The following is a 19839-nucleotide window of genomic DNA, read 5'->3' as shown; positions in this document are numbered from 1 at the left end:
ACCGGCCTGAACATGGTAATCGTTATGCAGTTGAATGGTTATATTTCGTAGCATGGCTCCAATAGAAAGCTGTCCGCGTCCAGTGGTTCCATTGGGCCCAGCTTTTTATGATTTACGGTACGGCTGAGCCTTGGTAAATTATTTGCCTACCCTTGTAAAAGTTTACCCAAATGTACTATGCTAATGAATGAATATTGTTGGCTTAATGTTCCAAAATACTTTTAAATATATTTGCAATTTTAACCATTTCTTTTAATTTCTCTAATTTACATATTAGACTTAAAATATTGGCTTCTCCATTGATTTTGATCTAAATTTTATCTGTAAAAAGTCATGGGTCAAAATTTAAAATCATAATCATTAAAATTTTTTTACCTAAATATGGCCAAGTGTATAATTTGAATTACAAATGCCTGAAATCAACATTTATGTACAATATTAACCTATTTTTGCACCAAATGAATAAAATTACCTAATTTTTGACAAAAAAAATTTAATATTTCTAATTGATAAAATTATCATTTTAACATTTTTTTGGAAGAGTATTATTTTAAAATTAAAAGTTATTATTTCATAAAAAATTATTTTTTTATTAATTTTACAATAAGTGAGGTCTTTTGTCAATTTAGTACAAAGTTAATTGATAATTGGAAAACAAAAAAAAAAACTAATTTATTATATTTAGGTCGATGGGGCAAATTCAAGCATATAAAAAAAAAGAAAAAAAAGTTGAAGTCCAATTTCAACCATTATCCTTCCCGCGTTTTTCCTTCTCCTTCATTTACCCATTCGAATACCGGAAAAAAAAAAAGAAAAAGAAAATAGCGCTCAAATATCCAAAGACCTAACTCAGTTGTCACTACTGATCAATGAAAATTTGAAGCAAGAAAGCTCCATCAAGTGCTACCACGCGCGACAGAGAAAAATGTTGAAGACGAAGACGTTTAATGGGGCTAACGTATTCATGTCGCGGAACCTGGTGCCGCCGGAGGTCTTCGACGCTCTTCTCGATGCCCTCAAGCATAATGGAGCCGAAGTTTTTCTCTGTTGCGATCCTTCGCGGAATGGCCCGAACGATTACCACATCATTTCCTCTCCCGATCACGTAAGTAAAGGCATTAATATAGTTCCGGCCATTTTTAATGTTCATTTTCCTTCGATTTAGGTTTTTCATTTTTTGTTCTGTTGGTTTTCAGGAGAAATTCGAGGATCTTAGAGCTAAGGGCTGTACTTTGCTAGGTATGATTTTGTTGTTTTACCCTTTTTTTTTCTCTTTTTCATTTTTTGTGTTGCCTTTTGAGTTAGCTCTGAATTTCATGCTATAAATCCTCTAGTTAGTTTCTACTGAAGTATCTAAATTTGGATATCAAGATATCAATTACTCTTAATGGTTTTATTCAGTGATTAAGAATGTGCAAACTTTTGTGTAATTTTGAGTAAAATCCTCATATGCTTCAGAGTTATACGTAGGCAATTCAGAAAGGCTAATAAGTCAAGGAATATAACTTTTAGTTATGAGATGTGACTCTATGGAATTGCATTAGGGACTTATTCCTGACCTTGCTCTCTTTTTTTGCGCTCATGTAATATTGAGCAGGTCCTCAGTGTGTGTTTTCTTGTGCAAAAGAACATAGAGCATTGCCTAAACAAGGGTTTACTTGTTGCCTTGCTATGGATGGTGTCAAAATACTTGCATCCGGTTTTGAAGTGGACGAAAAGGTACTCTCTCTATAAGAGGTCCTAAAAAAAGAGAATAATTTGAATTTTTGTTTCTAGACCTGCAATGGGTCTTTCATCTCTATTATGAGGGAACTTGTCCTCAAATTTTCTGTAAGTTGGATTTCTCAAAGGTGGAGCTATGCTATTTTTGGGAGACTAAAATCCACTTATTTATTGTTGATGTTCTAATGCTTATAATTATGACACAGGTTAAGATAGAAAAATTGGTGACAGCAATGGGAGGACAGCTGCATACTAAAGCATCATCTGATGTTAGTTTTGTCATTGTAAAAAATGTTTTGGCTGCAAAATACAAGGTCTAGCTCTGTATTTGAAGACTGTTGCTAATTTAAATTTGTTATATTATAAAGTATTTTGTTTTCATAGATGAGTTATCTATTTAACGTCCTGTTTGCTCTGCCTTTTCTCTGTCTACCATGTTGCATGCGTGTTTGAATAAATGTACCTAAGTTTGTTTAGAGTATTATGGGAGGAGTCAAATTCTGAGTATTTGAAACTTCTAAATGCCAATTATGACATCTTGTGAAATTCGTTTTACTCATATTTTGGTATTTTGAATTGTTAGAGCTGATTTTGAAGTTGATCAATGAGCCAAATAATTTTCCGCAGCTCAATGCTTATGTAGGAAAGAATACTTAGCTCCAAGAAGACTTGGCTTATCTTTAAAGTTTTGCTCCCCATTATATTTCGATAATGGACTATTGGTTGTTGGCCTGTGCTAGTCCTTCCAAAGTTGCATTTTAAGTTTTCTAGACATGGTCCTAATAATTGGATTTGCACATAAGGTGACCTATCCACAAGGTTTGGTCCTGTACATATGCCTTTGGGACTTGAGAGTGCAAACCTTTACCACGGTGCCAAGAAATGGTCATTGCTAATCCGCTTTACATCATTTAAAGCTTTTTGTTCTTACTGTGAAGATTCAGGTTTATTTGAATAAGTGTTGACTTAATGGTTTTTTCCTCCCTTGCAGTGGGCTTTAAATAATCTGAAGAAACCAATTTTAACTATTAATTGGTTATCTCAATGTTGGAATGAGCACCGTGTTGTTCCCCAAGAGTCATACAGGGTTCTTCCCTTTTCTGGATTAATGATATGTGTCACCAGAATACCTGCAGGTTATGATATAAGCTATCCATCATTGTTTCTAATAATCTATATCTTTCCTAATACTGGTTTGCTGGCTTCTTTCAGATGAGCGGAAGGAGATTGGAAAAATTATAACACAAAATGGTGGGAAATATTCTGCTGAACTGACCAAGAAGTGCACACATTTGATTTGTGATATATCCTTTTAATGGTTCCAAGAAAATATCTTGATTTCGTTCACATTGTGCCTTTCATTGTTGATATCACACTATCACTTATTTCATATTCTAGATTGAGCTTTAGTACTTTTCTCTTGTCTTCAATTATTTTTCTTGAAGAAACAACTCTTGAGATGTGTGGATTGGATGATAGATCTTTGTCTTCCTTCTGTTTCAGGGCTGTATTTTATTTATGCATCCAAAATTGTTCTTTTATTACCCACTTTACAGTTTCCTTTTGTTGAGCGTTTCTCTCTCTCACAAATACACAAACTTACGCATGCATGTTCATGTGCTAGTGTTATTTTAGGGCTTATAAATCTTGTTTTGCTGATCTATAAAATTCCGGAGTTCCTATCTTAAGTTTTATGATTTCTACACTGCAAAATGAAGTGAAACATAGTAACGTGTGAATGAATATGTATGTTTCCCCAGTAACCTAACCTGTCCAAGCGTTATGCTTCCTATGTGAGTGAGCCTGTGAACATTATCAATCTGTTTACCTTTGCAACTGTTGAATGTGGAAGTTGTGACATTCTCTAATGGAGAAGTGCTCAGCAGTGTGGATGTAGAAATTTTGAGATTATATGGTAAAGTGCTCAACCTATTGTTGCTTCTTGTATGCCTTGAGGTGACAGATAATTGAGTTCCTAAAACACCTTATCTGCATTTTAATTCTCTTCAGTTTAACTTGTTATTGAAAAGCAAATTATCTCCCCTTTCTAGAACCATTTTCCTGCCAATTTTTCTATGTGCTTGCAGCAATATCTTGTCTCTTAAATGTTTCTGAATTATAAATTGAGAATGAATGCATTTGTTCACTTGACTGCTCATAAGCTCCTGAAGGTGACAAGTATAAGGTTGCTCGAAGGTGGGGTCATATTCAAATTGTAACTCGGAGATGGTTTGATCAGTCTGTTGCTAGAAGAGGTAATGCTTTACATTAGTGGTGTCTATATATTAAAGTTGCATTGTTAATCAAGGAGCCTTAATTCTTCATCTGCAAGGATTTTAGGCATTGTAAGGATAGCAAATGACTGTATATGTATCTTTTTTGATGAGTAGCATGTCTCAATGAGGATTCCTATCCTGTTCAAGGTGGTTCTATAGCTGCAAATAAAACTGCGAAGGGTTCCTCAATGTCACATCATAGCCAAGACAAGTGTACTGCTACTTCATTATCTGTAGCATCCTCAAGGGCCACAGAATCTGGGTTTTCAGATCCAGATTTGGAGGCTACTCTGTCACAGAACATGTCTTCTATGTTCTCTGATCCCCCTATATTTATGAAAGAGGGGGATAAACAAATGCCTGCAGTGCACCCCATAAATGAAACAAACCTTGATGTCTGTGTTGCCAATGACTCTCAATCTGAAGACAGTGATCTGTACTTATCAGAGTGCAGAATATCACTTGTTGGCTTTGAAGCTTCTGAGTTGCGTAAATTAGTTAATATGGTGCGTAGAGGTGGGGGTTCCCGGTATATGTCATTCAACGATAAATTGACACACATTGTAGTTGGAGCTCCAACAGAGGTGTAAGTCTTCTCTGAATTCAGGAAATATCAAGTTCATGAATGCATTTATTGGTCATCTGATAATTTATTAACCTGTTTCTTGGGTGCTTTTCATCAATGCTTTACATGTGTTAGTATTACATGCCGACTTACCAGTCATCTCGATGTGATGGTATTTTATGTTGATTGAATCTCTCCAATAGACTTGGTGAATTTGAGGACTGTCTTACTCAATTTTCTAAACTCTTGGTCTCACACATGCGTATGGTTCTCCCAGTGAAAAGAAGGAGCTCAGGGGCCTTGCTGCTTTGGGTGTGATTAATGTGGTTAGACCTGTCTGGCTTGAAGAGTGTGATCATGAAAAGAAAGAAATCCCTGTTCTCAGGCAGCATATCGCCTACGATCTGCTACTTCCTAAAGGTTTTCTAATTGCTTTGTGATATTCATCTGCTGGTTTTTCTTTGTTATTGTTTTTCCTATTCATGTTCCTGCTGGAGATATCTGGTTACTGTGTTGTTTTTTCCTTATTTCATTGGGTTGATTAATGGTCATCTTTTAGGATTTTTCATCATATATATATATATATATTCTCTAACTATATATCCTGACTATGTAGATTCTATGAGCTCCATTAGAGGAGCAGTAGTTGGCATGATTGGTGTGAATCAAGGTAAACTCTCCAGTGTCCATTCAAGCATCTGCTCTGATCAGTTAGTGGGTAGTGCAAACGTTGGCAATGGGATGCCATCATCATTGGAGAACAACAGAGAAGAGAAACCAGGAATCAAAATAAATGCGGGCAAGCCTCTGGAAGCAACTGTGAGGCAGTCCCAGCAGAACCTATTTTCAGTTGTTAATGATAAAAAGAAGAATGAAAAGAAGATGCAACTTGATTCTAGTGACCAAAATCTGAAGCCATTATCTGTTTTTAAGGGGAAAACATTCTGCTTTTCGAATTCTTTTCCTGAAGATAGGGTAAGTAAATTGAAATTAATTTTTTGGAATTTATTTGTTGAAATTACAGTTAACCAGACACTGGGTTTTGTGGCATTCAGTTGTTCCCCTGATGTTTCAAGCAACTCTTCTCTTAGTTTATCTTATCTTCTCTTAGCTTGACTTGATTACTTTACTTTGTGCTATATTTATATTTTCTTGCTTTCTGATCTGAATTCACGCTAGAAGTCCACATTCTTAGTTTTAAAATACTTCTCTGATGTTTTTCAACTGGTTATTTTCTTGGATTTTATTTTTTTGTACCAGAGAGCTGAAATTGTTCAATGGGTGAGTCAAGGGGGAGGGGAGATGCTGGAAGATCACGTGAAGGAAAATGTGCACTTCACCATTGAATGCCATGGTGTGACACCAAGGTCTGTCGATGTTCCAGAAACTACTTATGTATCCAGTCATTGGGTCCATTCTTGTTTAGAGGTATGCTTCACTGAATTGCTAAATTATTCTTGTTCAGTATTCTTTTTTTCATCATGGCATGATTAGATATGAATGGAACTTTAAACTTCGGGAATTTGCGTGAATAGTTTACAAGAATGAGAAACATTGGGATGTGTTAAGGATTAGTTGTAAATAGAGTTCTATTAGGAGTTAGATTCCTAATTAGTTTACGATCTGTATTCCTAAATAGCTAGGTAGCATAGGAATTCCTTATATATAGACTTATGTAATCGATTGATGAGATACACGAAATACAATTACAATAAATTCTCTCAACATGGTATCAGAGCCTTCCATTCAAAAAAAAAAAAAAAAAAAAAAGGAGAAATTCCCCGAAACTTCCCTCGCGAGAAGCCATTGCCACCCTAGGAAGCCTTTCTAGGGTTAGTATTTTGTCTCACCACTGACCTCAGGATATTCTCCAGCTACCGATCGGTGTTCCCTCCAAATCCGGTCACTGGATTTCCTGCGTGTGGGCCTCACGCGTCGATTCTGTTTTCTGCTACAGTACCACGCGCTGATGCATGGCAGCTGTTTCCGGCGATTGGAAATAAGTCCTCTGGCTTCGTTTCCACGTCAGCGGTCTACTCAGGTGGTTGTTTTTCCAATCCAGCGAAGTTTTGGTAGTAGCGTTCTCAGTTTTGTCGATTTAGCGTTTTAGGTTACTTTTTACTTTTTGCTCCTATTTGCGTTGAAAGGCTATTTGATTTTGGATATCTCTTTCTTCCTACTCTGGTTCATGCGCTGGCGCATGTCCAGTGGTCTTTTTCACTCAAGTTCCTCTCTTCAGCGTTGACTTGAAGAGAGATGTGCAACCCAGTGAGTTGCATCGTCATTCTTGGGCTTATTCAATAGGTTTGTTTGCTATGATTCTGTTGCAGCTGTGTCGGGCAGTCTTCTGCTATTATTGTTGCTTTAATTAGCTGAGGAAACCTATTTTTTCCTTTGTTGTGACAATTGTTTTAGATAATTTTCGGTGATTTTCTAGTGATTCCTTATTGCATTAGGGTTTGGTACTGCACCTTTGCTGCAGTTGTGGGTATTCTGCTTTTGAACCTTCTCCTTTGTCGAGAGCAGTGCAACCCCATTGAGTTGCATTGTGTTCTTGGCCTTCAGTGGTGTGCTCCGTTTGCCAGAGTTTCCTTTGCTGCGTTTCTTAATATTTGCGCTACTGGGCTTCCTCTTTGAGGCATTAATTATGGAAGCTTGAAACAGCCCTGTGAGTTGTTTTCTGGTTCAGTGAGATTTGTTTCGACAACCTATGTGTGTTGTCTTAATTCTGCTGCTACTATTTGGTTTGAGATTCTATATTGCTATAATGAAGTGGGTACTGTTGCTGACTATGGTATTGTGCTTTGCTGAAAGTAGTAGTTTGTAACAAGTTGAGCACGATTAACATCTATGCTCCAACTTGAGGGGGAGTGTTAAGGATTAGTTGTAAATAGAGTTCTATTAGGAGTTAGATTCCTAATTAGTTTATGATTTGTATTCCTAAATAGCTAGGTAGCATAGGAATTCCTTATATATAGACCTATGTAATCGATTGATGAGATACATGAAATACAATTACAATAAATTCTCTCAACAGGATGTAAGAAAAAAGCTGGCATTTGAGCACTTTTTTTTTTTATTGTCCTTCATACTAATCTTATGTTTCATATATTCTACTATATGGACCTTTATTATTATTAGGCATGCATGGAAAGGAGTGGAAGAAGGGAACTTCAGTTTTCAGTTAGAGATCTCTTAGGAAAAGATTCTGTGGTTATCTTTCAGATCGGGTCATAGATTTTACTCCTAATTAGTTTTTAGGTTCCTTTCACAACTTGTCATCATGAATTTTATATTATTTATAATCATCTTAAGTAACATTTCTCTACTTAGGGTTAACAACTGGAGTTGAACTAGAGTCAGCTATTCTTGTCTTATAGTTCTGTTGTTACTGCAATGTCTACAGCTTCTTATGCTTAATTGATAGATTAAGTTGAAAAGTTGTTTATTCTTTTAGATATCTGCCAATCCAGTCCATTAAAATTTCTAATAATTATATTGCTACTGAAGGACAAATGCTTGCTGGATGTTGGCCGTCATATCATATATTCCCCTCTTCCCTGCCAGATTCCTTTTCCTGGTTTTAGAAACTTCCGGTTCTGCATCTCGCAGTATGAAGGCAAAGACAGGTCCCTATTAAGAAACTTGTGCTTTGTCCTTGGAGCCAAATTTGTGGAGAAACTGACTAGAAAGGTTACCCATCTATTATGCAAGTTTACCATTGGCGAAAAGTACGAAGCTGCTTGTAGATGGGGAATATGCTTGATTACATCTGAGTGGATTTACGAGTGTGTCAGGCGGGTATATTCTTGATACTCTTTGTTCTTGTGTGATAATTAGTTTTGGCATGTCAAAATATCTGCTTACAAACTAATCTTTTGGCAGAATGAAGTCGTTGCAGTGGATCAATTTCGGCCAAAAGTAGTTACTTCTCAAGACCAAGTGGCAGGACTATGCATTGTGAGCCAATTTCCTACACAACCTGCTCAAATGATATCTGGAGTGTCTCAGTATACAAGCCAGTCACAAGACCTTAAAAGTGAACCAACTCAGATTGGTGGCACTAGCATTACCAGCTTTGGGGAAGAGGTCCGGAAATCTAGTGATTTCTCTAAAAAGGCAAGGCTTTTGGAAAGTGGAGGCCAGAAGAGTTTGCTTTCTTCTGGAGTTCATTTAAGTGATTCTATATGCAACATAAATTCCAGTGGAGGAAACAATTCAAAAGATAACAAAGAATCATCTTCCTGTGTTTCTGATGTAGCTGCTGTCATTGAGGACTTGCTAGAGCAGACAAGCAAGGTTAAATGACTGCTAACTGCTAATTTTCTTGTTTTGACATTTAGTTTATTTATTAATTTATTCCGTATCTTCTTTACTTACAGATTCATGATCATAAGTCACCAGAGAGGACTCAGCATGATGAAAATGTATCCTTGTATCCTCTGATTATTCTTTTTCATATATAATGCTCAATATCTGCTTCTGTTTGATCCTTGATAGCAGAGTAGCTTTATCCATCTGATTCAGTGCTTGGTGAAGAGCATCGGGGCTCTCATTCTGTCATTGGGTTACCTAAACATTGGTTAAACAGGTAACCTCATTATTTTGTGAATTATTGATGTCTGTAACTCTATAAATGTTATCAGGTCAAATTATTGGTTGAACATGATATTTTATGTCCTGTAATTTGATGATAAATTTTGTTATTTAAAACCCATTCCGGGTTTTATCCTCTTTTGACTTCTCTTTTATGCTTGTGTTCTTCTCAGACCTGGGAAAAGAGATGAGTTATCTACTCCTGCTAGTTCTAAAGATGGAAACAACGGAATGTACGATGGGTTCAGTGAAACTCAAACAGATTCTCAGGTTTCTGCTCTTCACTCATCTGCAAATTGTTGGTTGCTCGATTATCTCGCTGATATTTTATTTTCAAGTACTTTGTCGCCTTTAGGCGGGTGTTCCAAATGATGGTTGTGCTTGAAATTGTCAATGCAGGTTGTTGGGTATGAAGAAGATTTGTCAGGCAGGCAAATGCTTATAGACAGGGTTCGCACTCGAAGTTCCATATCCTAGGGTGGAAGACAGCTCGGCAGATCCCTGTAAAAGTAGTAAAATTTGTGTAGCAACAGACAAATACTGAGGGAAGGTTCGATTGCAAATCTAACCTTGCTTGTAGCTAATCAGGGTAAATGTTTTTGCCGGCATCACTTCAAGTTTCAACCTTGCTAAGATGAACAGTCAAGTGTAGATAAGACTTGGATAGCAAAATGTAATCAGTATGCAGCTTGTGAGGTAATGTTTTATAGAATCAGGCATTTTACATGAAATACAAAATATAATTATATACAGGCTCTGTTTGGCAATACTAGCTGTTGTTGTAATGGTTAGAGTGTTTAATGATTCATTAAAAGAACTCCTTCAACGTCTAATAACTATTATAAAAACTATATTACTGAACGTTACAATTAATAGAAACAGAGTTGACTTGATCAACACGTTAAAAGCTAGTTCAAAATTTATTGCCGAATAGAGTACAATGGTTCGTATTATTTCTATGGTGTTTCCTTTTCTTTCTTTTTTTGCATCTAGATCACTCCATTTTGTTAACATGAATCAACATGATATAAACAGATGGCACGTGTGATATTTTCGTTCCATGTCAGGGGCAATGGCATGAGAATAAGTGAAAAAGGTTGGCACTCGTGAATGGGGGATGATACTATTACTGTTATCTCTACTCCAGCAGTCTCTACAGACGGATTTAAGATCGGACCGAAATTAGGAAATAGCAGCAATTGACAATTGTCCGATATATGAACTCAACTTTGTACTTTATATTTTTTTATTATATTTAAAATATAGAAATAACTCTTTTTTATACTGTAAATGCATTTTATTAATATTATATATTATTTCATTACACTAGAAATTCGTAAATTTTGGGCTGCATTTTTTGGTCAGAAAATAAAATCCACAAATTTGAAGAGAACTTTTAGAAAATTAAGTAGTTTTTAAAATTTTATCCTTAATAAAAAATGATGGATTAGATAATGGTTTGGTTGTAATTTGGTGCAGGTTTATATTTTAAGAAAGGTTTATATTTTAAGAATTCAATCTGAAATAATTTAAAAAAAGTTTGTGAAATCAAATACTGAAAGAAGAACTCTCAACTTATATTTAATCCTTTGTTATAGTTTTCAAAATGATAATTTTTAAAACTTTTCATTAAACTCTTAATTTCTTTCAATATCACTCCTACTTATTCTTTTTTTTTTTTTTTTTGATTGTTCATATTACAGCATTTAAAAAAAAATCATAAAATTAAATTTTTTTTTTTTTTTGTCTAATTTTAGTTTTCAAACTGAAACTAATAATTTCAAACTTTTTATGACAATTTTTCATTTTCCAATTCATATTTTAATAATATTTTTTTTCACATAAGAAATAGACCCTTTATTTTTAACCTAGTGAACGCCAAATTAAAATTTGAGTTGAAAATATTTTTCTTTCCTTTTCTTTCTTTTTTTTTTTTTCTTCAATTTGAAGGCAAACATTCAAATGCTCAATATTGACCATAGAAAATTCAATTAAGAAAAAAAATTAAATCAAAATTGGAATTTTCTTTTCCCTAATTTTCATTTTCAAGATGATAAAGATGTTATCAACGAGAATTTACGTACATTACATATAAACAAAAACCCTAATGCGCGCGTGTACAAACAACTCAGAACTTAAAAAACAAAATGACAATGGCAATCAAATCAAAACTCAAAAGGGACAGCTTTGAAAGAGGAAATGACCCAAAAAACACAAAAAAACCCACCACCACAAGCACCAATAATATCCCTCCAAATTCTCAATAATTCTTGCTCTTCTTCTCCTTCTTCTAACTGTTTATTCCACCACCCGCCATTTTCCTAACGATATTATCCACATCCTCTAATAATCCGTCACTTTCCCATCATCCAAACATTATAAAGTTCTTGTTTTTCCCTTTTTACCGACTCACAAATTTATTTTAATAAACGGGGGAAAACTGTTTTCAACTCACTTTATTTGATTCCATATGGTGGCATGTCTCTTCTTTTGCCACGTGTCCTTCGTCGCCATGAATCAGTTATCTCCGGTCACTGGAGTATTACCTTGTTTGTGCTCTTATAAACTCAATAGAGATGCTAAGTTTGTGGGTTCCGGGTTTGGTTTTGAGTTGCAGGTAAAGGATCGGTTCAAGAGGAAGCTTAAGTTTGTTGTAAATGCGGAGTTGTCGAGAGCATTCTCTGTTAATTTCGATTGGGACTCTCAGGTGATTTGCTTTCTGTTACTACTGTCTTTTTATATATGATTTTTAATGCTTTGGTGAAAAAAAAAAAAAAAAAATCTGTTATTTGTTTGTTTTCGTGTTTGGTGTTTGATGAAATGACTGAGTTTAGAGTAATATGCAGTGGTTTAAGGAGTCTTGGGAAAGTGAGTATTTGTCGTGGGTTTATTCTGCTCTGTTTAATTCTTTTGATAATCTGAGTGTAATAATGCTAGATTTTGGTTATTCCCATTTTATGCATTGAATTTGCAATTCAGGGATGTGATCTTTATTCTTTTAATAATCAATACTGAAGTCTGTATGGAAAAGTGGAACTATATACTTTAGATTATTGGGAACGTGCACCTTTTCACATAATTATGTGGAAACTTGATGCTGCTCCTCTCTTAGTCGTTTGAAGCCTCTAATGGATCATTAAAATTTGTGTCACAATCAAAACTTTGATTGACATTGCATGGCTCGTCTGAGTGATCACTTAATTGAAATTAACTTAAATTTTGCAGTAGTTATAGCTCCTGTTTTGCCCTTTAAATGCATTTTTTTTTTTTTACATTCAAAATTGTATTATATAATGTAGGTTTCCCCGTTCAATTTATTTTGATTAGACTGACAAGTCTTTATTCTGATTATAAGATTGTCCAGCCTCATGATATATCTCAGTTGCCTTGGATTGGTCCGGTTCCTGGAGATATTGCTGAAGTTGAGGCATATTGTAGAATATTTAGAACAGCCGAACGGCTTCATGCTGCATTGATGGACACATTGTGCAATCCTGTGACTGGGGAATGCAGTGTTTCATATGATTTCTCACCAGAGGAAAAACCATTATTGGAGGACAAAATAGTGTCCGTCCTTGGTTGCATGCTATCACTTTTGAATAGAGGAAAAGAGGATGTTCTTTCTGGAAGAGCTTCCATTATGACTTCCTTTTCTTCAGATGTAAGCTTTATGGAGGATAAGCTTCCTCCACTTGCCATTTTTCGGAGTGAGATGAAAAGGTGTTGTGAGAGTTTGCATGTTGCTCTTGAAAACTATTTAACACCTGATGATGGTCGAAGCCTTGATGTATGGAGGAAATTGCAGAGGCTGAAGAATGTCTGCTATGATTCTGGTTATCCCCGCCTTGATGATTACCCTTGTCATACACTTTTTGCAAATTGGAGTCCTGTTCATTTATCTAGTTCTAAAGAAGACATAGCTTCCAAACATTCTGATGTAGCATTTTGGAAAGGTGGTCAGGTAACCGAAGAAGGTTTGAATTGGTTACTGGAGAAAGGATTCAAAACTATTATAGATCTCAGAGCAGAGATTATAAAGGATAATTTTTATCAAGAGGCTGTGGATGCTGCTATCTTGTCTGGAAAGGTTGAATTGATTAAAATTCCTGTTGAAGTTATGATGGCGCCTTCGGTGGAGCATGTTGAGAAGTTTGCATCTTTGGTTTCAGATTGCAGCAAAAAGCCCATCTATCTTCATAGTAAGGAAGGAGCATGGAGAACTTCTGCAATGATATCCAGATGGAGGCAGTACATGAATCGTAGTGCATCTCAGTTTATTACCCGCAGTGATTCAGGACCGCAAGAAACAAATGAAACCAGAGAATCGCAAGCACCTTCTGTTACAGAAGAGAGGTCCCTCATGGAACAGGAAAATGGATCACTGCAACAGGCTTTGGATAACCTTCATGGTACCAATGGAGTGTCTCATGAAGTTGTCTCTTCATTTAGGGATGAAACAGGCCAAAGCATTAATGGGACCGACAATGGTTTTGTATCTGTTCAGGGTACAGCATCCACAGAAACAGTTGATAAGGGAGGAAGACCTTCAGTAAACATCCGCAGGGAAACTGATCCTCTCAAGGCACAAGTTCCTCCTTGCAATATTTTCTCCAAAGAAGAGATGTCCCAGTTTTTTAGGACTAAAAGAGTTTCACCTCCTAGGTACTCTAACTATCGATTCAGTAAGTTCAAAAAGTTGCCTGTTTCAGGAGAGAGACATATTGGGATGGTAAAAACACGTGAGATTAAGGACGTTGATCCTATATCAGGACTTGGGGAGACAAAGAGATCCAATGGATCAGTTAGTAATGGAAATCTATCTCCAGATCGTAAGAGCTCATATGTTGAAGGTCTGAAGCATCTGAAAGGCAATAGCTTTATTTCTGTTGGTTCAGGTTTGAATGCAGTTGATGAAAGGGAGAGGTATTCTGTTCCTGAAACTAATGTCAATACCACTGTGAGTGACAGCTTGAAGGAGCATGTTACATCTAAATCTATTGAGGAGGTTCACAAAAAAAATGGAGTTGCATCCTCAGGCCTCAGTGATGATGAGTTGGGCTCAATTGAAGGAAACATGTGTGCTTCTGCAACTGGTGTTGTAAGAGTGCAGTCAAGAAAGAAAGCAGAAATGTTTCTTGTTCGAACTGATGGATTTTCTTGCACCAGAGAAAAGGTTACTGAATCTTCCTTGGCCTTCACTCATCCAAGTACCCAGCAACAGATGCTTATGTGGAAATCAACACCAAAGACTGTTTTGTTGCTAAAGAAGCTGGGACAAGAACTCATGGAAGAAGCTAAAGAGGTAACATGCAAAAGCCTTAGTAATTGATGGAAACTTTCTCCTCTGTTAATTCGCTATTATTTTCTAAATCATATTTTTATGGATGTTATTACTGTTAGGCTGCTGAATATGATAGTGCAATATGTGAGTTCCAATTGCAGGCCTGAGCTTTTTTTGCATGCTAACTCCAGTTCATCTATTTATAGCAAATCTTTCAGCATTGGACTTAGTTTCGAGGAGGGTTCTGATAGGTGTGTTGTTAATTTTAGAAAGCTTATACTCGCACCTTATGTTTATGAACATAATATTCCAAGGACTAATGGTCCAGAATCGAATCTAATGGCCAAGGAGGCATATGCTATTTGCCTAAGCTCTGTTGGTTATTGAAATTGATTACAAATATGAAGTTTCTCATTGAGAATATCTAAAAGAGTCTTGCATTTTATTGTCCTACAATGAGCCTTTCCACCGCAGTAGAGGAAAATCAATGTGTTTACCAATTAATTCTCACTCCGTGCCTGCGATTCATTAGGCATTCTGCAGTCAACTTCTCTCAAATAAACCCTTTGTTCGCTCAATCACCTTGGAACATCTGGTGGTAATACTTTTCTGAGCTGAACTTTGCCTCAGTCATCTCATTTTGTTCAAAGTGGGGAAATCTGAAAAGACATTGAAGTGGATCTTTCTTGCCACATAAAAGAGATATTCTTGTGAGATACTGCTGGTGCAGTGATAAATGAGTACTGATGGAAGTGCAGAAGGCATAACATTCTGCATCAGGTTCTGTGGCACTGGGAAGTTAGAAGTGGGAATGGAGAGTGCATGCAAGGATTCACTCTGAACAATGCTTTCACAACTTCAGGATCTGCCAACAGGGTTGAAGGCTGCAAATTAGGCCTAGAAATAGTAATCCTTGAATTGGATTTCTCAACAATTTTGAGAAACTAGAAAGTGATCATTTAACTTTATATCCTAACACTTTGTCAGTTGAGGATACAGGGAAATTTGACAGGATCAAAACTCAGTACACAAGGAAACTATTTTGGATTTTGATTGGATCATTTTTTGACAGCCTAGTCATATATTGACTGTTATCAGTCTCCTTGCTTCTGCCTTATTTTGCCACACAGTTACCAGGCCTCACTTCATTAGTTTCTAGTTGGGTTTAGCTTAATTCATGTACCCAGGGCTATCCAGTGTTTCAAAGAAAGGTTAGCCTGACGTAGGTCTGCTTTTGGGAATGGGGTAGAGGGAAAAAAAAATCCTTGTGGACTTGAAGATAAATATGAGTTGAAGATGAGTGAATGACTATTTCTGGACCAACATAACTTTATTTATCCATCAATGGATAACATTGATGGCTCAATGATGTTAACCTTTTATGCCCCTTATCTTTGTTAATGTTAAGTCATTAACACAAAACTGCACTTATGGAAAGTGATAATCTTTACTTCCTCAAGCTATAGGGTTTTCATTCCTCGGATTGGTTTTTAAGCATGCTCATGTTTTTATGCATGAACTCCAAAATTGGAGATCAGAATAACAGCATGATCTTAGTGGGTCTTGTTTCAGGGTAGGGATGCCTTCTCATGGATTAGGTATTTAAGTGGACATCCTATCCTTCTATTATTTTCATTGAAGGATATATGATTTATATATTTCACTAGCGGTGCTGAAATCACCTTATGTCTATCTAGTCTTTCTAACCACATGTTCTGCATCCATTGTGAAGGTTGCTTCTTTCCTGTATCACCAAGAGAAAATGAATGTTCTTGTTGAACCTGATGTTCATGACATATTTGCTAGGATCCCAGGCTTTGGATTTATTCAGACCTTTTACAGTCAAGACACCAGGTAATATAGATTTTGATGAAGTAGATTATATTGATGTGCCTCTTTAATGTTCCTTATCTCACTGGTAATCTATGTATCTTTTTGATTCCCCTGATGCAGTGATCTCCATGAGAGGGTTGATCTCGTGGCATGCTTGGGGGGAGATGGGGTTATACTCCATGCATCAAATTTATTTAGAGGTGCAGTTCCCCCTGTTGTATCCTTTAATCTTGGATCTCTTGGATTTCTCACTTCCCACAGTGTAAGCTCTGACTTCAAGTTGTTTTTTGTTTTTAGTTTTTTGTTGTAGGCCTAGTAAATGATATCATTTGCTTGATTACTGCCTTCTCTTTCCATTTCTTGTCATAGTTTGACGACTACAAGCAGGACTTGAGACAGGTTATCCATGGTAATAACACACTAGATGGTGTTTATATAACTCTTAGAATGCGCCTCCGTTGTGAAATATTCCGCAATGGCAAAGCTGTACCTGGGAAAGTTTTTGATATCCTAAATGAGGCGGTTGTTGATAGGGGTTCTAATCCATATCTTTCTAAGATAGAATGTTATGAACATGACCGACTTATAACCAAGGTGAGGTCAGAAAATTCACTTCCTAAAAGTCATATTTTTTTTAAACATTTGTTATCATTCTCCCCATTATATTCAATCTTATGCTCACCACGACTCAATTTGATATTGCCTCAGTGGCTTCGCATGTTGTATTTTTTAATGTGTTAATAAGAGAAATTCTCATATATTCTGGGCATTTTGATGCTTTTATCTGATGACTACATTGTTTCTTAGGTGCAAGGTGATGGAGTCATAGTGGCCACACCTACAGGAAGTACTGCATACTCTACAGCTGCTGGAGGTTCCATGGTAAGCAAAAGCCCCGGGTTTTGGATTCATTTTTCTGTCAGCTCTTTAGTTGAAACTTGTTTTGCCTTCAGGGCAACAGCTTATTTTTCTTGACATTTACAATGGCTAGCTTATTGAACAACTGTGTGGCTATATAATGCTGAAAGGAATTCTGATTTTCTATGTTCATTAATTCAGTGTCGAAGGTCACAAAGTTGGGGGATTAAGGGTTGGTACGAGACATTAGGTTGGGGAATTTTCTTTGAATGAACCAGAACATAGAGGACTGGCAAACACTGCTCAGATCTGAAGTGTCATGTTTCTCAAAGATAAATAGAAGTTGCATCATAGAATTGGTTTTCATCAATATAGCAAAGAGCTAACCTATTAAGCAACAGCTAGCTGGCAAATAAAGTGAGTGAGTAGACCAAAGCTCAAGAGTTCGACGAGTAGGCATTTGCTAATTCATTGTCATAGCGCTACCAATTAGAATGCATCATGTGCCTAGAGGTTCAGCATCTTGTCAAAAACATTAAAGCTGAAAATTGTTCTAAGAAGTCAGAACACTTTTAATGCCAATATAGAACATTACAGCACTATATTCTGTTGAGGATGCTTAAAGAGGTATGTCAGATTTCTGACTATGCAGTTGAGTTTGTTAAGAATGAAAAAGTTCTCAAGGATTTATTGTCCTACTTTTAAAAGGCTGCTGATTTGTTAGCTTGACAAGGAGTTCGCTGATCAAAAAGCTTGATAGTCACAATTAGGAATGACTTATAGTACAAGACAAAGTTATAGAAACATCTTGTCATTGTAATTAAAATTCTGGATTGATCTGTGATGTCGCATCTGTTCCTCGGTTGTGACAAGAAATATTAACTTGGGACCCTAGGGTGCTAAGCAGGAAAGTTATCTGGGCTTTAATATTAAGTTCTTTTGTTTTCTTAATTTTTAATGTTTTATAGATTGAAAGATATGTTGGTAGTTATCCCCGCATATCCAGCCCTGACCTTCAATCAATTAAATATCCAGAACAACCTTGAAAAAACACTATACTTTCTTGCTGCCTGAAAACCTGAAACCTAATTCCAGCTAATGAAACAATCATCGTTTGTTGTCAAACACCAATAATCTGTTCCACACCAAACTTGTGAATCTCCTTGTTTTTCAATTACGACAAGCATAACTCACCAGAAACATGAGGCATTAATCTGAACCCATCTATCAATCAAGCTCCAGAACAGGTTTTCTTTTGAAATTAGACCAATTTTTCATAATCTGTCTATGCTCTCGCATTAACATGTTAATACTTTGATTTCTAAAAATTCCCAAATTCAATATGCATTTATTTTTAATAAATTTGATAACTTAATACATAGCTTCGTCTCTTGGGGATGAAAAATAAGATAAGAAAAATGGGAAATAAAATCAATAAAAAAATAATTACATTCTCTTCCTTCTTCGAATGCTCTGAATTTTCTCCTCATCTCTCTCTCTCTTTGAAAAGAAATGCATTTTTAATGTGGAACAAGAAATATTCCTTGTGGTTATTGGTGCTTGTTAACTTCAATGGATAAATAACTTATACTGGAATGCAGGTGCATCCAAATGTTCCTTGTATGCTGTTTACCCCAATCTGTCCACACTCTCTCTCGTTTAGGCCAGTCATACTTCCAGATTCTGCTAGGCTTGAGTTAAAGGTAAATTAAAGCCTACGCGATCATTTCCTTATATTCGTATTCTTCACCCTGACAATTTAATGATTTCTTGACATTGGTAGATTCCGGAGGATGCTAGAAGCAATGCGTGGGTTTCTTTTGATGGAAAGAGAAGGCAGCAACTTTCAAGAGGGGATTCTGTCCGGATATCCATGAGCCAGCACCCACTTCCAACAGTCAACAAATGTGACCAAACAGGTGATTGGTTCCGCAGCTTGATTCGCTGCCTGAACTGGAATGAAAGGCTAGATCAGAAGGCCCTTTGAAGGTTCTGAAACTGAAGAGAATCCTATTCCATTTCCATGTCAGGGTTAAGGTTTGTGTAAATTACTGTACAGACTCTAAATTATAAATGACCACAGAAAATTTTACTAACGCTGAGTTAATATTATTCATCACAACATAGGCTCCCAGATGAAATTAGGATTTGCCATATTTTTCTTTTTCCTTTTTGAGCTTTAATAATTGTATTACATACTGTCAATAATTACAGACAATAAAATATAATCTCACAACCTTTTTCTAGATCTAAATTTGATCGATGGATTCTTGCTTTCTTGTCCTAGTTGGTTATTTTTTTATTTCTGTCTAATTTATTATTATGTTGGAATGTCTAGGATAGAGGAAACTCGCCTATATAAAATATTTAGGAAGTGTGAAGGCAGAGTAGGACATGTGATAAAGATGATTTCTTATTTATACAACTGATGTTGTATTGCCTTCATGATATTGGACCTTTAGGTACTTTTCCAATATATAAAAATATATAGAATAGGCAGGTTAGAAGATTCAAAGCTGTACATGGATGTAAGAAAAATTAGTAATTGGCAGTAGGTGTGTACATTGAACTTTTTAATGATTATGTTCTTGCCAGATCATTGTACTACACACAGGACTATTCAATTCATTATAGAAACTAGCTATTCCTCAGACTAGGATTTACTTCTTTTTACTGAGAAAAAGGAAACTAGGTAGTCAAGTGAAAGA

At 36.0% G+C, this 19839-nt stretch overlaps 2 protein-coding genes across 5 annotated transcripts; both read left to right on the top strand.

Moving 5' to 3' along the window:
- The first annotated feature begins 774 nt into the window (after positions 1–774).
- On the top strand, positions 775–10492 carry MEI1 (transcription coactivator). 4 transcript variants are annotated; one of them, XM_089726150.1, is made up of 18 exons: positions 778–1105; positions 1197–1239; positions 1598–1719; positions 1929–2036; positions 2714–2858; positions 2935–3026; positions 3884–3977; positions 4113–4584; positions 4841–4983; positions 5180–5538; positions 5824–5991; positions 8074–8364; positions 8449–8862; positions 8946–8990; positions 9072–9154; positions 9333–9429; positions 9559–9855; positions 10195–10492. In XM_089726150.1, exons 1-17 carry the CDS (start codon positions 926–928, stop codon positions 9634–9636), a joined length of 2934 nt encoding a protein of 977 aa, XP_089582276.1. In that variant the 5' UTR covers positions 778–925; the 3' UTR covers positions 9637–9855; positions 10195–10492. The 4 variants fall into 4 exon arrangements, with proteins under 4 accessions (XP_089582277.1, XP_089582278.1, XP_089582279.1 ...); XM_089726151.1 differs by lacking the exon at positions 10195–10492 and having other exon boundaries at positions 775–1105; positions 8946–8998; positions 9559–9599; XM_089726152.1 differs by lacking the exons at positions 9333–9429; positions 9559–9855; positions 10195–10492 and having other exon boundaries at positions 775–1105; positions 8449–8682; positions 8825–8862.
- An 830-nt stretch (positions 10493–11322) lies between these two features.
- Positions 11323–19385, top strand: NADK2 (NAD kinase 2). Its single transcript, XM_012222926.4, has 8 exons — positions 11323–11866; positions 12515–14461; positions 16173–16294; positions 16394–16535; positions 16643–16867; positions 17081–17155; positions 18733–18834; positions 18915–19385. The coding sequence occupies exons 1-8, from the start codon at positions 11630–11632 to the stop codon at positions 19116–19118; spliced, it is 3054 nt and encodes a 1017-aa protein (XP_012078316.1). The 5' UTR covers positions 11323–11629; the 3' UTR covers positions 19119–19385.
- The last annotated feature ends 454 nt before the right edge of the window (positions 19386–19839 follow it).

This window comes from Jatropha curcas, chromosome 9 (assembly GCF_041381405.1).
Source record: "Jatropha curcas cultivar XTBG-Jc1 chromosome 9, XTBG_Jcur_1.0, whole genome shotgun sequence".
Lineage (NCBI taxonomy): Eukaryota > Viridiplantae > Streptophyta > Magnoliopsida > Malpighiales > Euphorbiaceae > Jatropha > Jatropha curcas.
The sequence above is the reverse complement of the archived record's forward strand: the minus strand, read 5'-3'. Positions and strand labels throughout refer to the sequence as shown.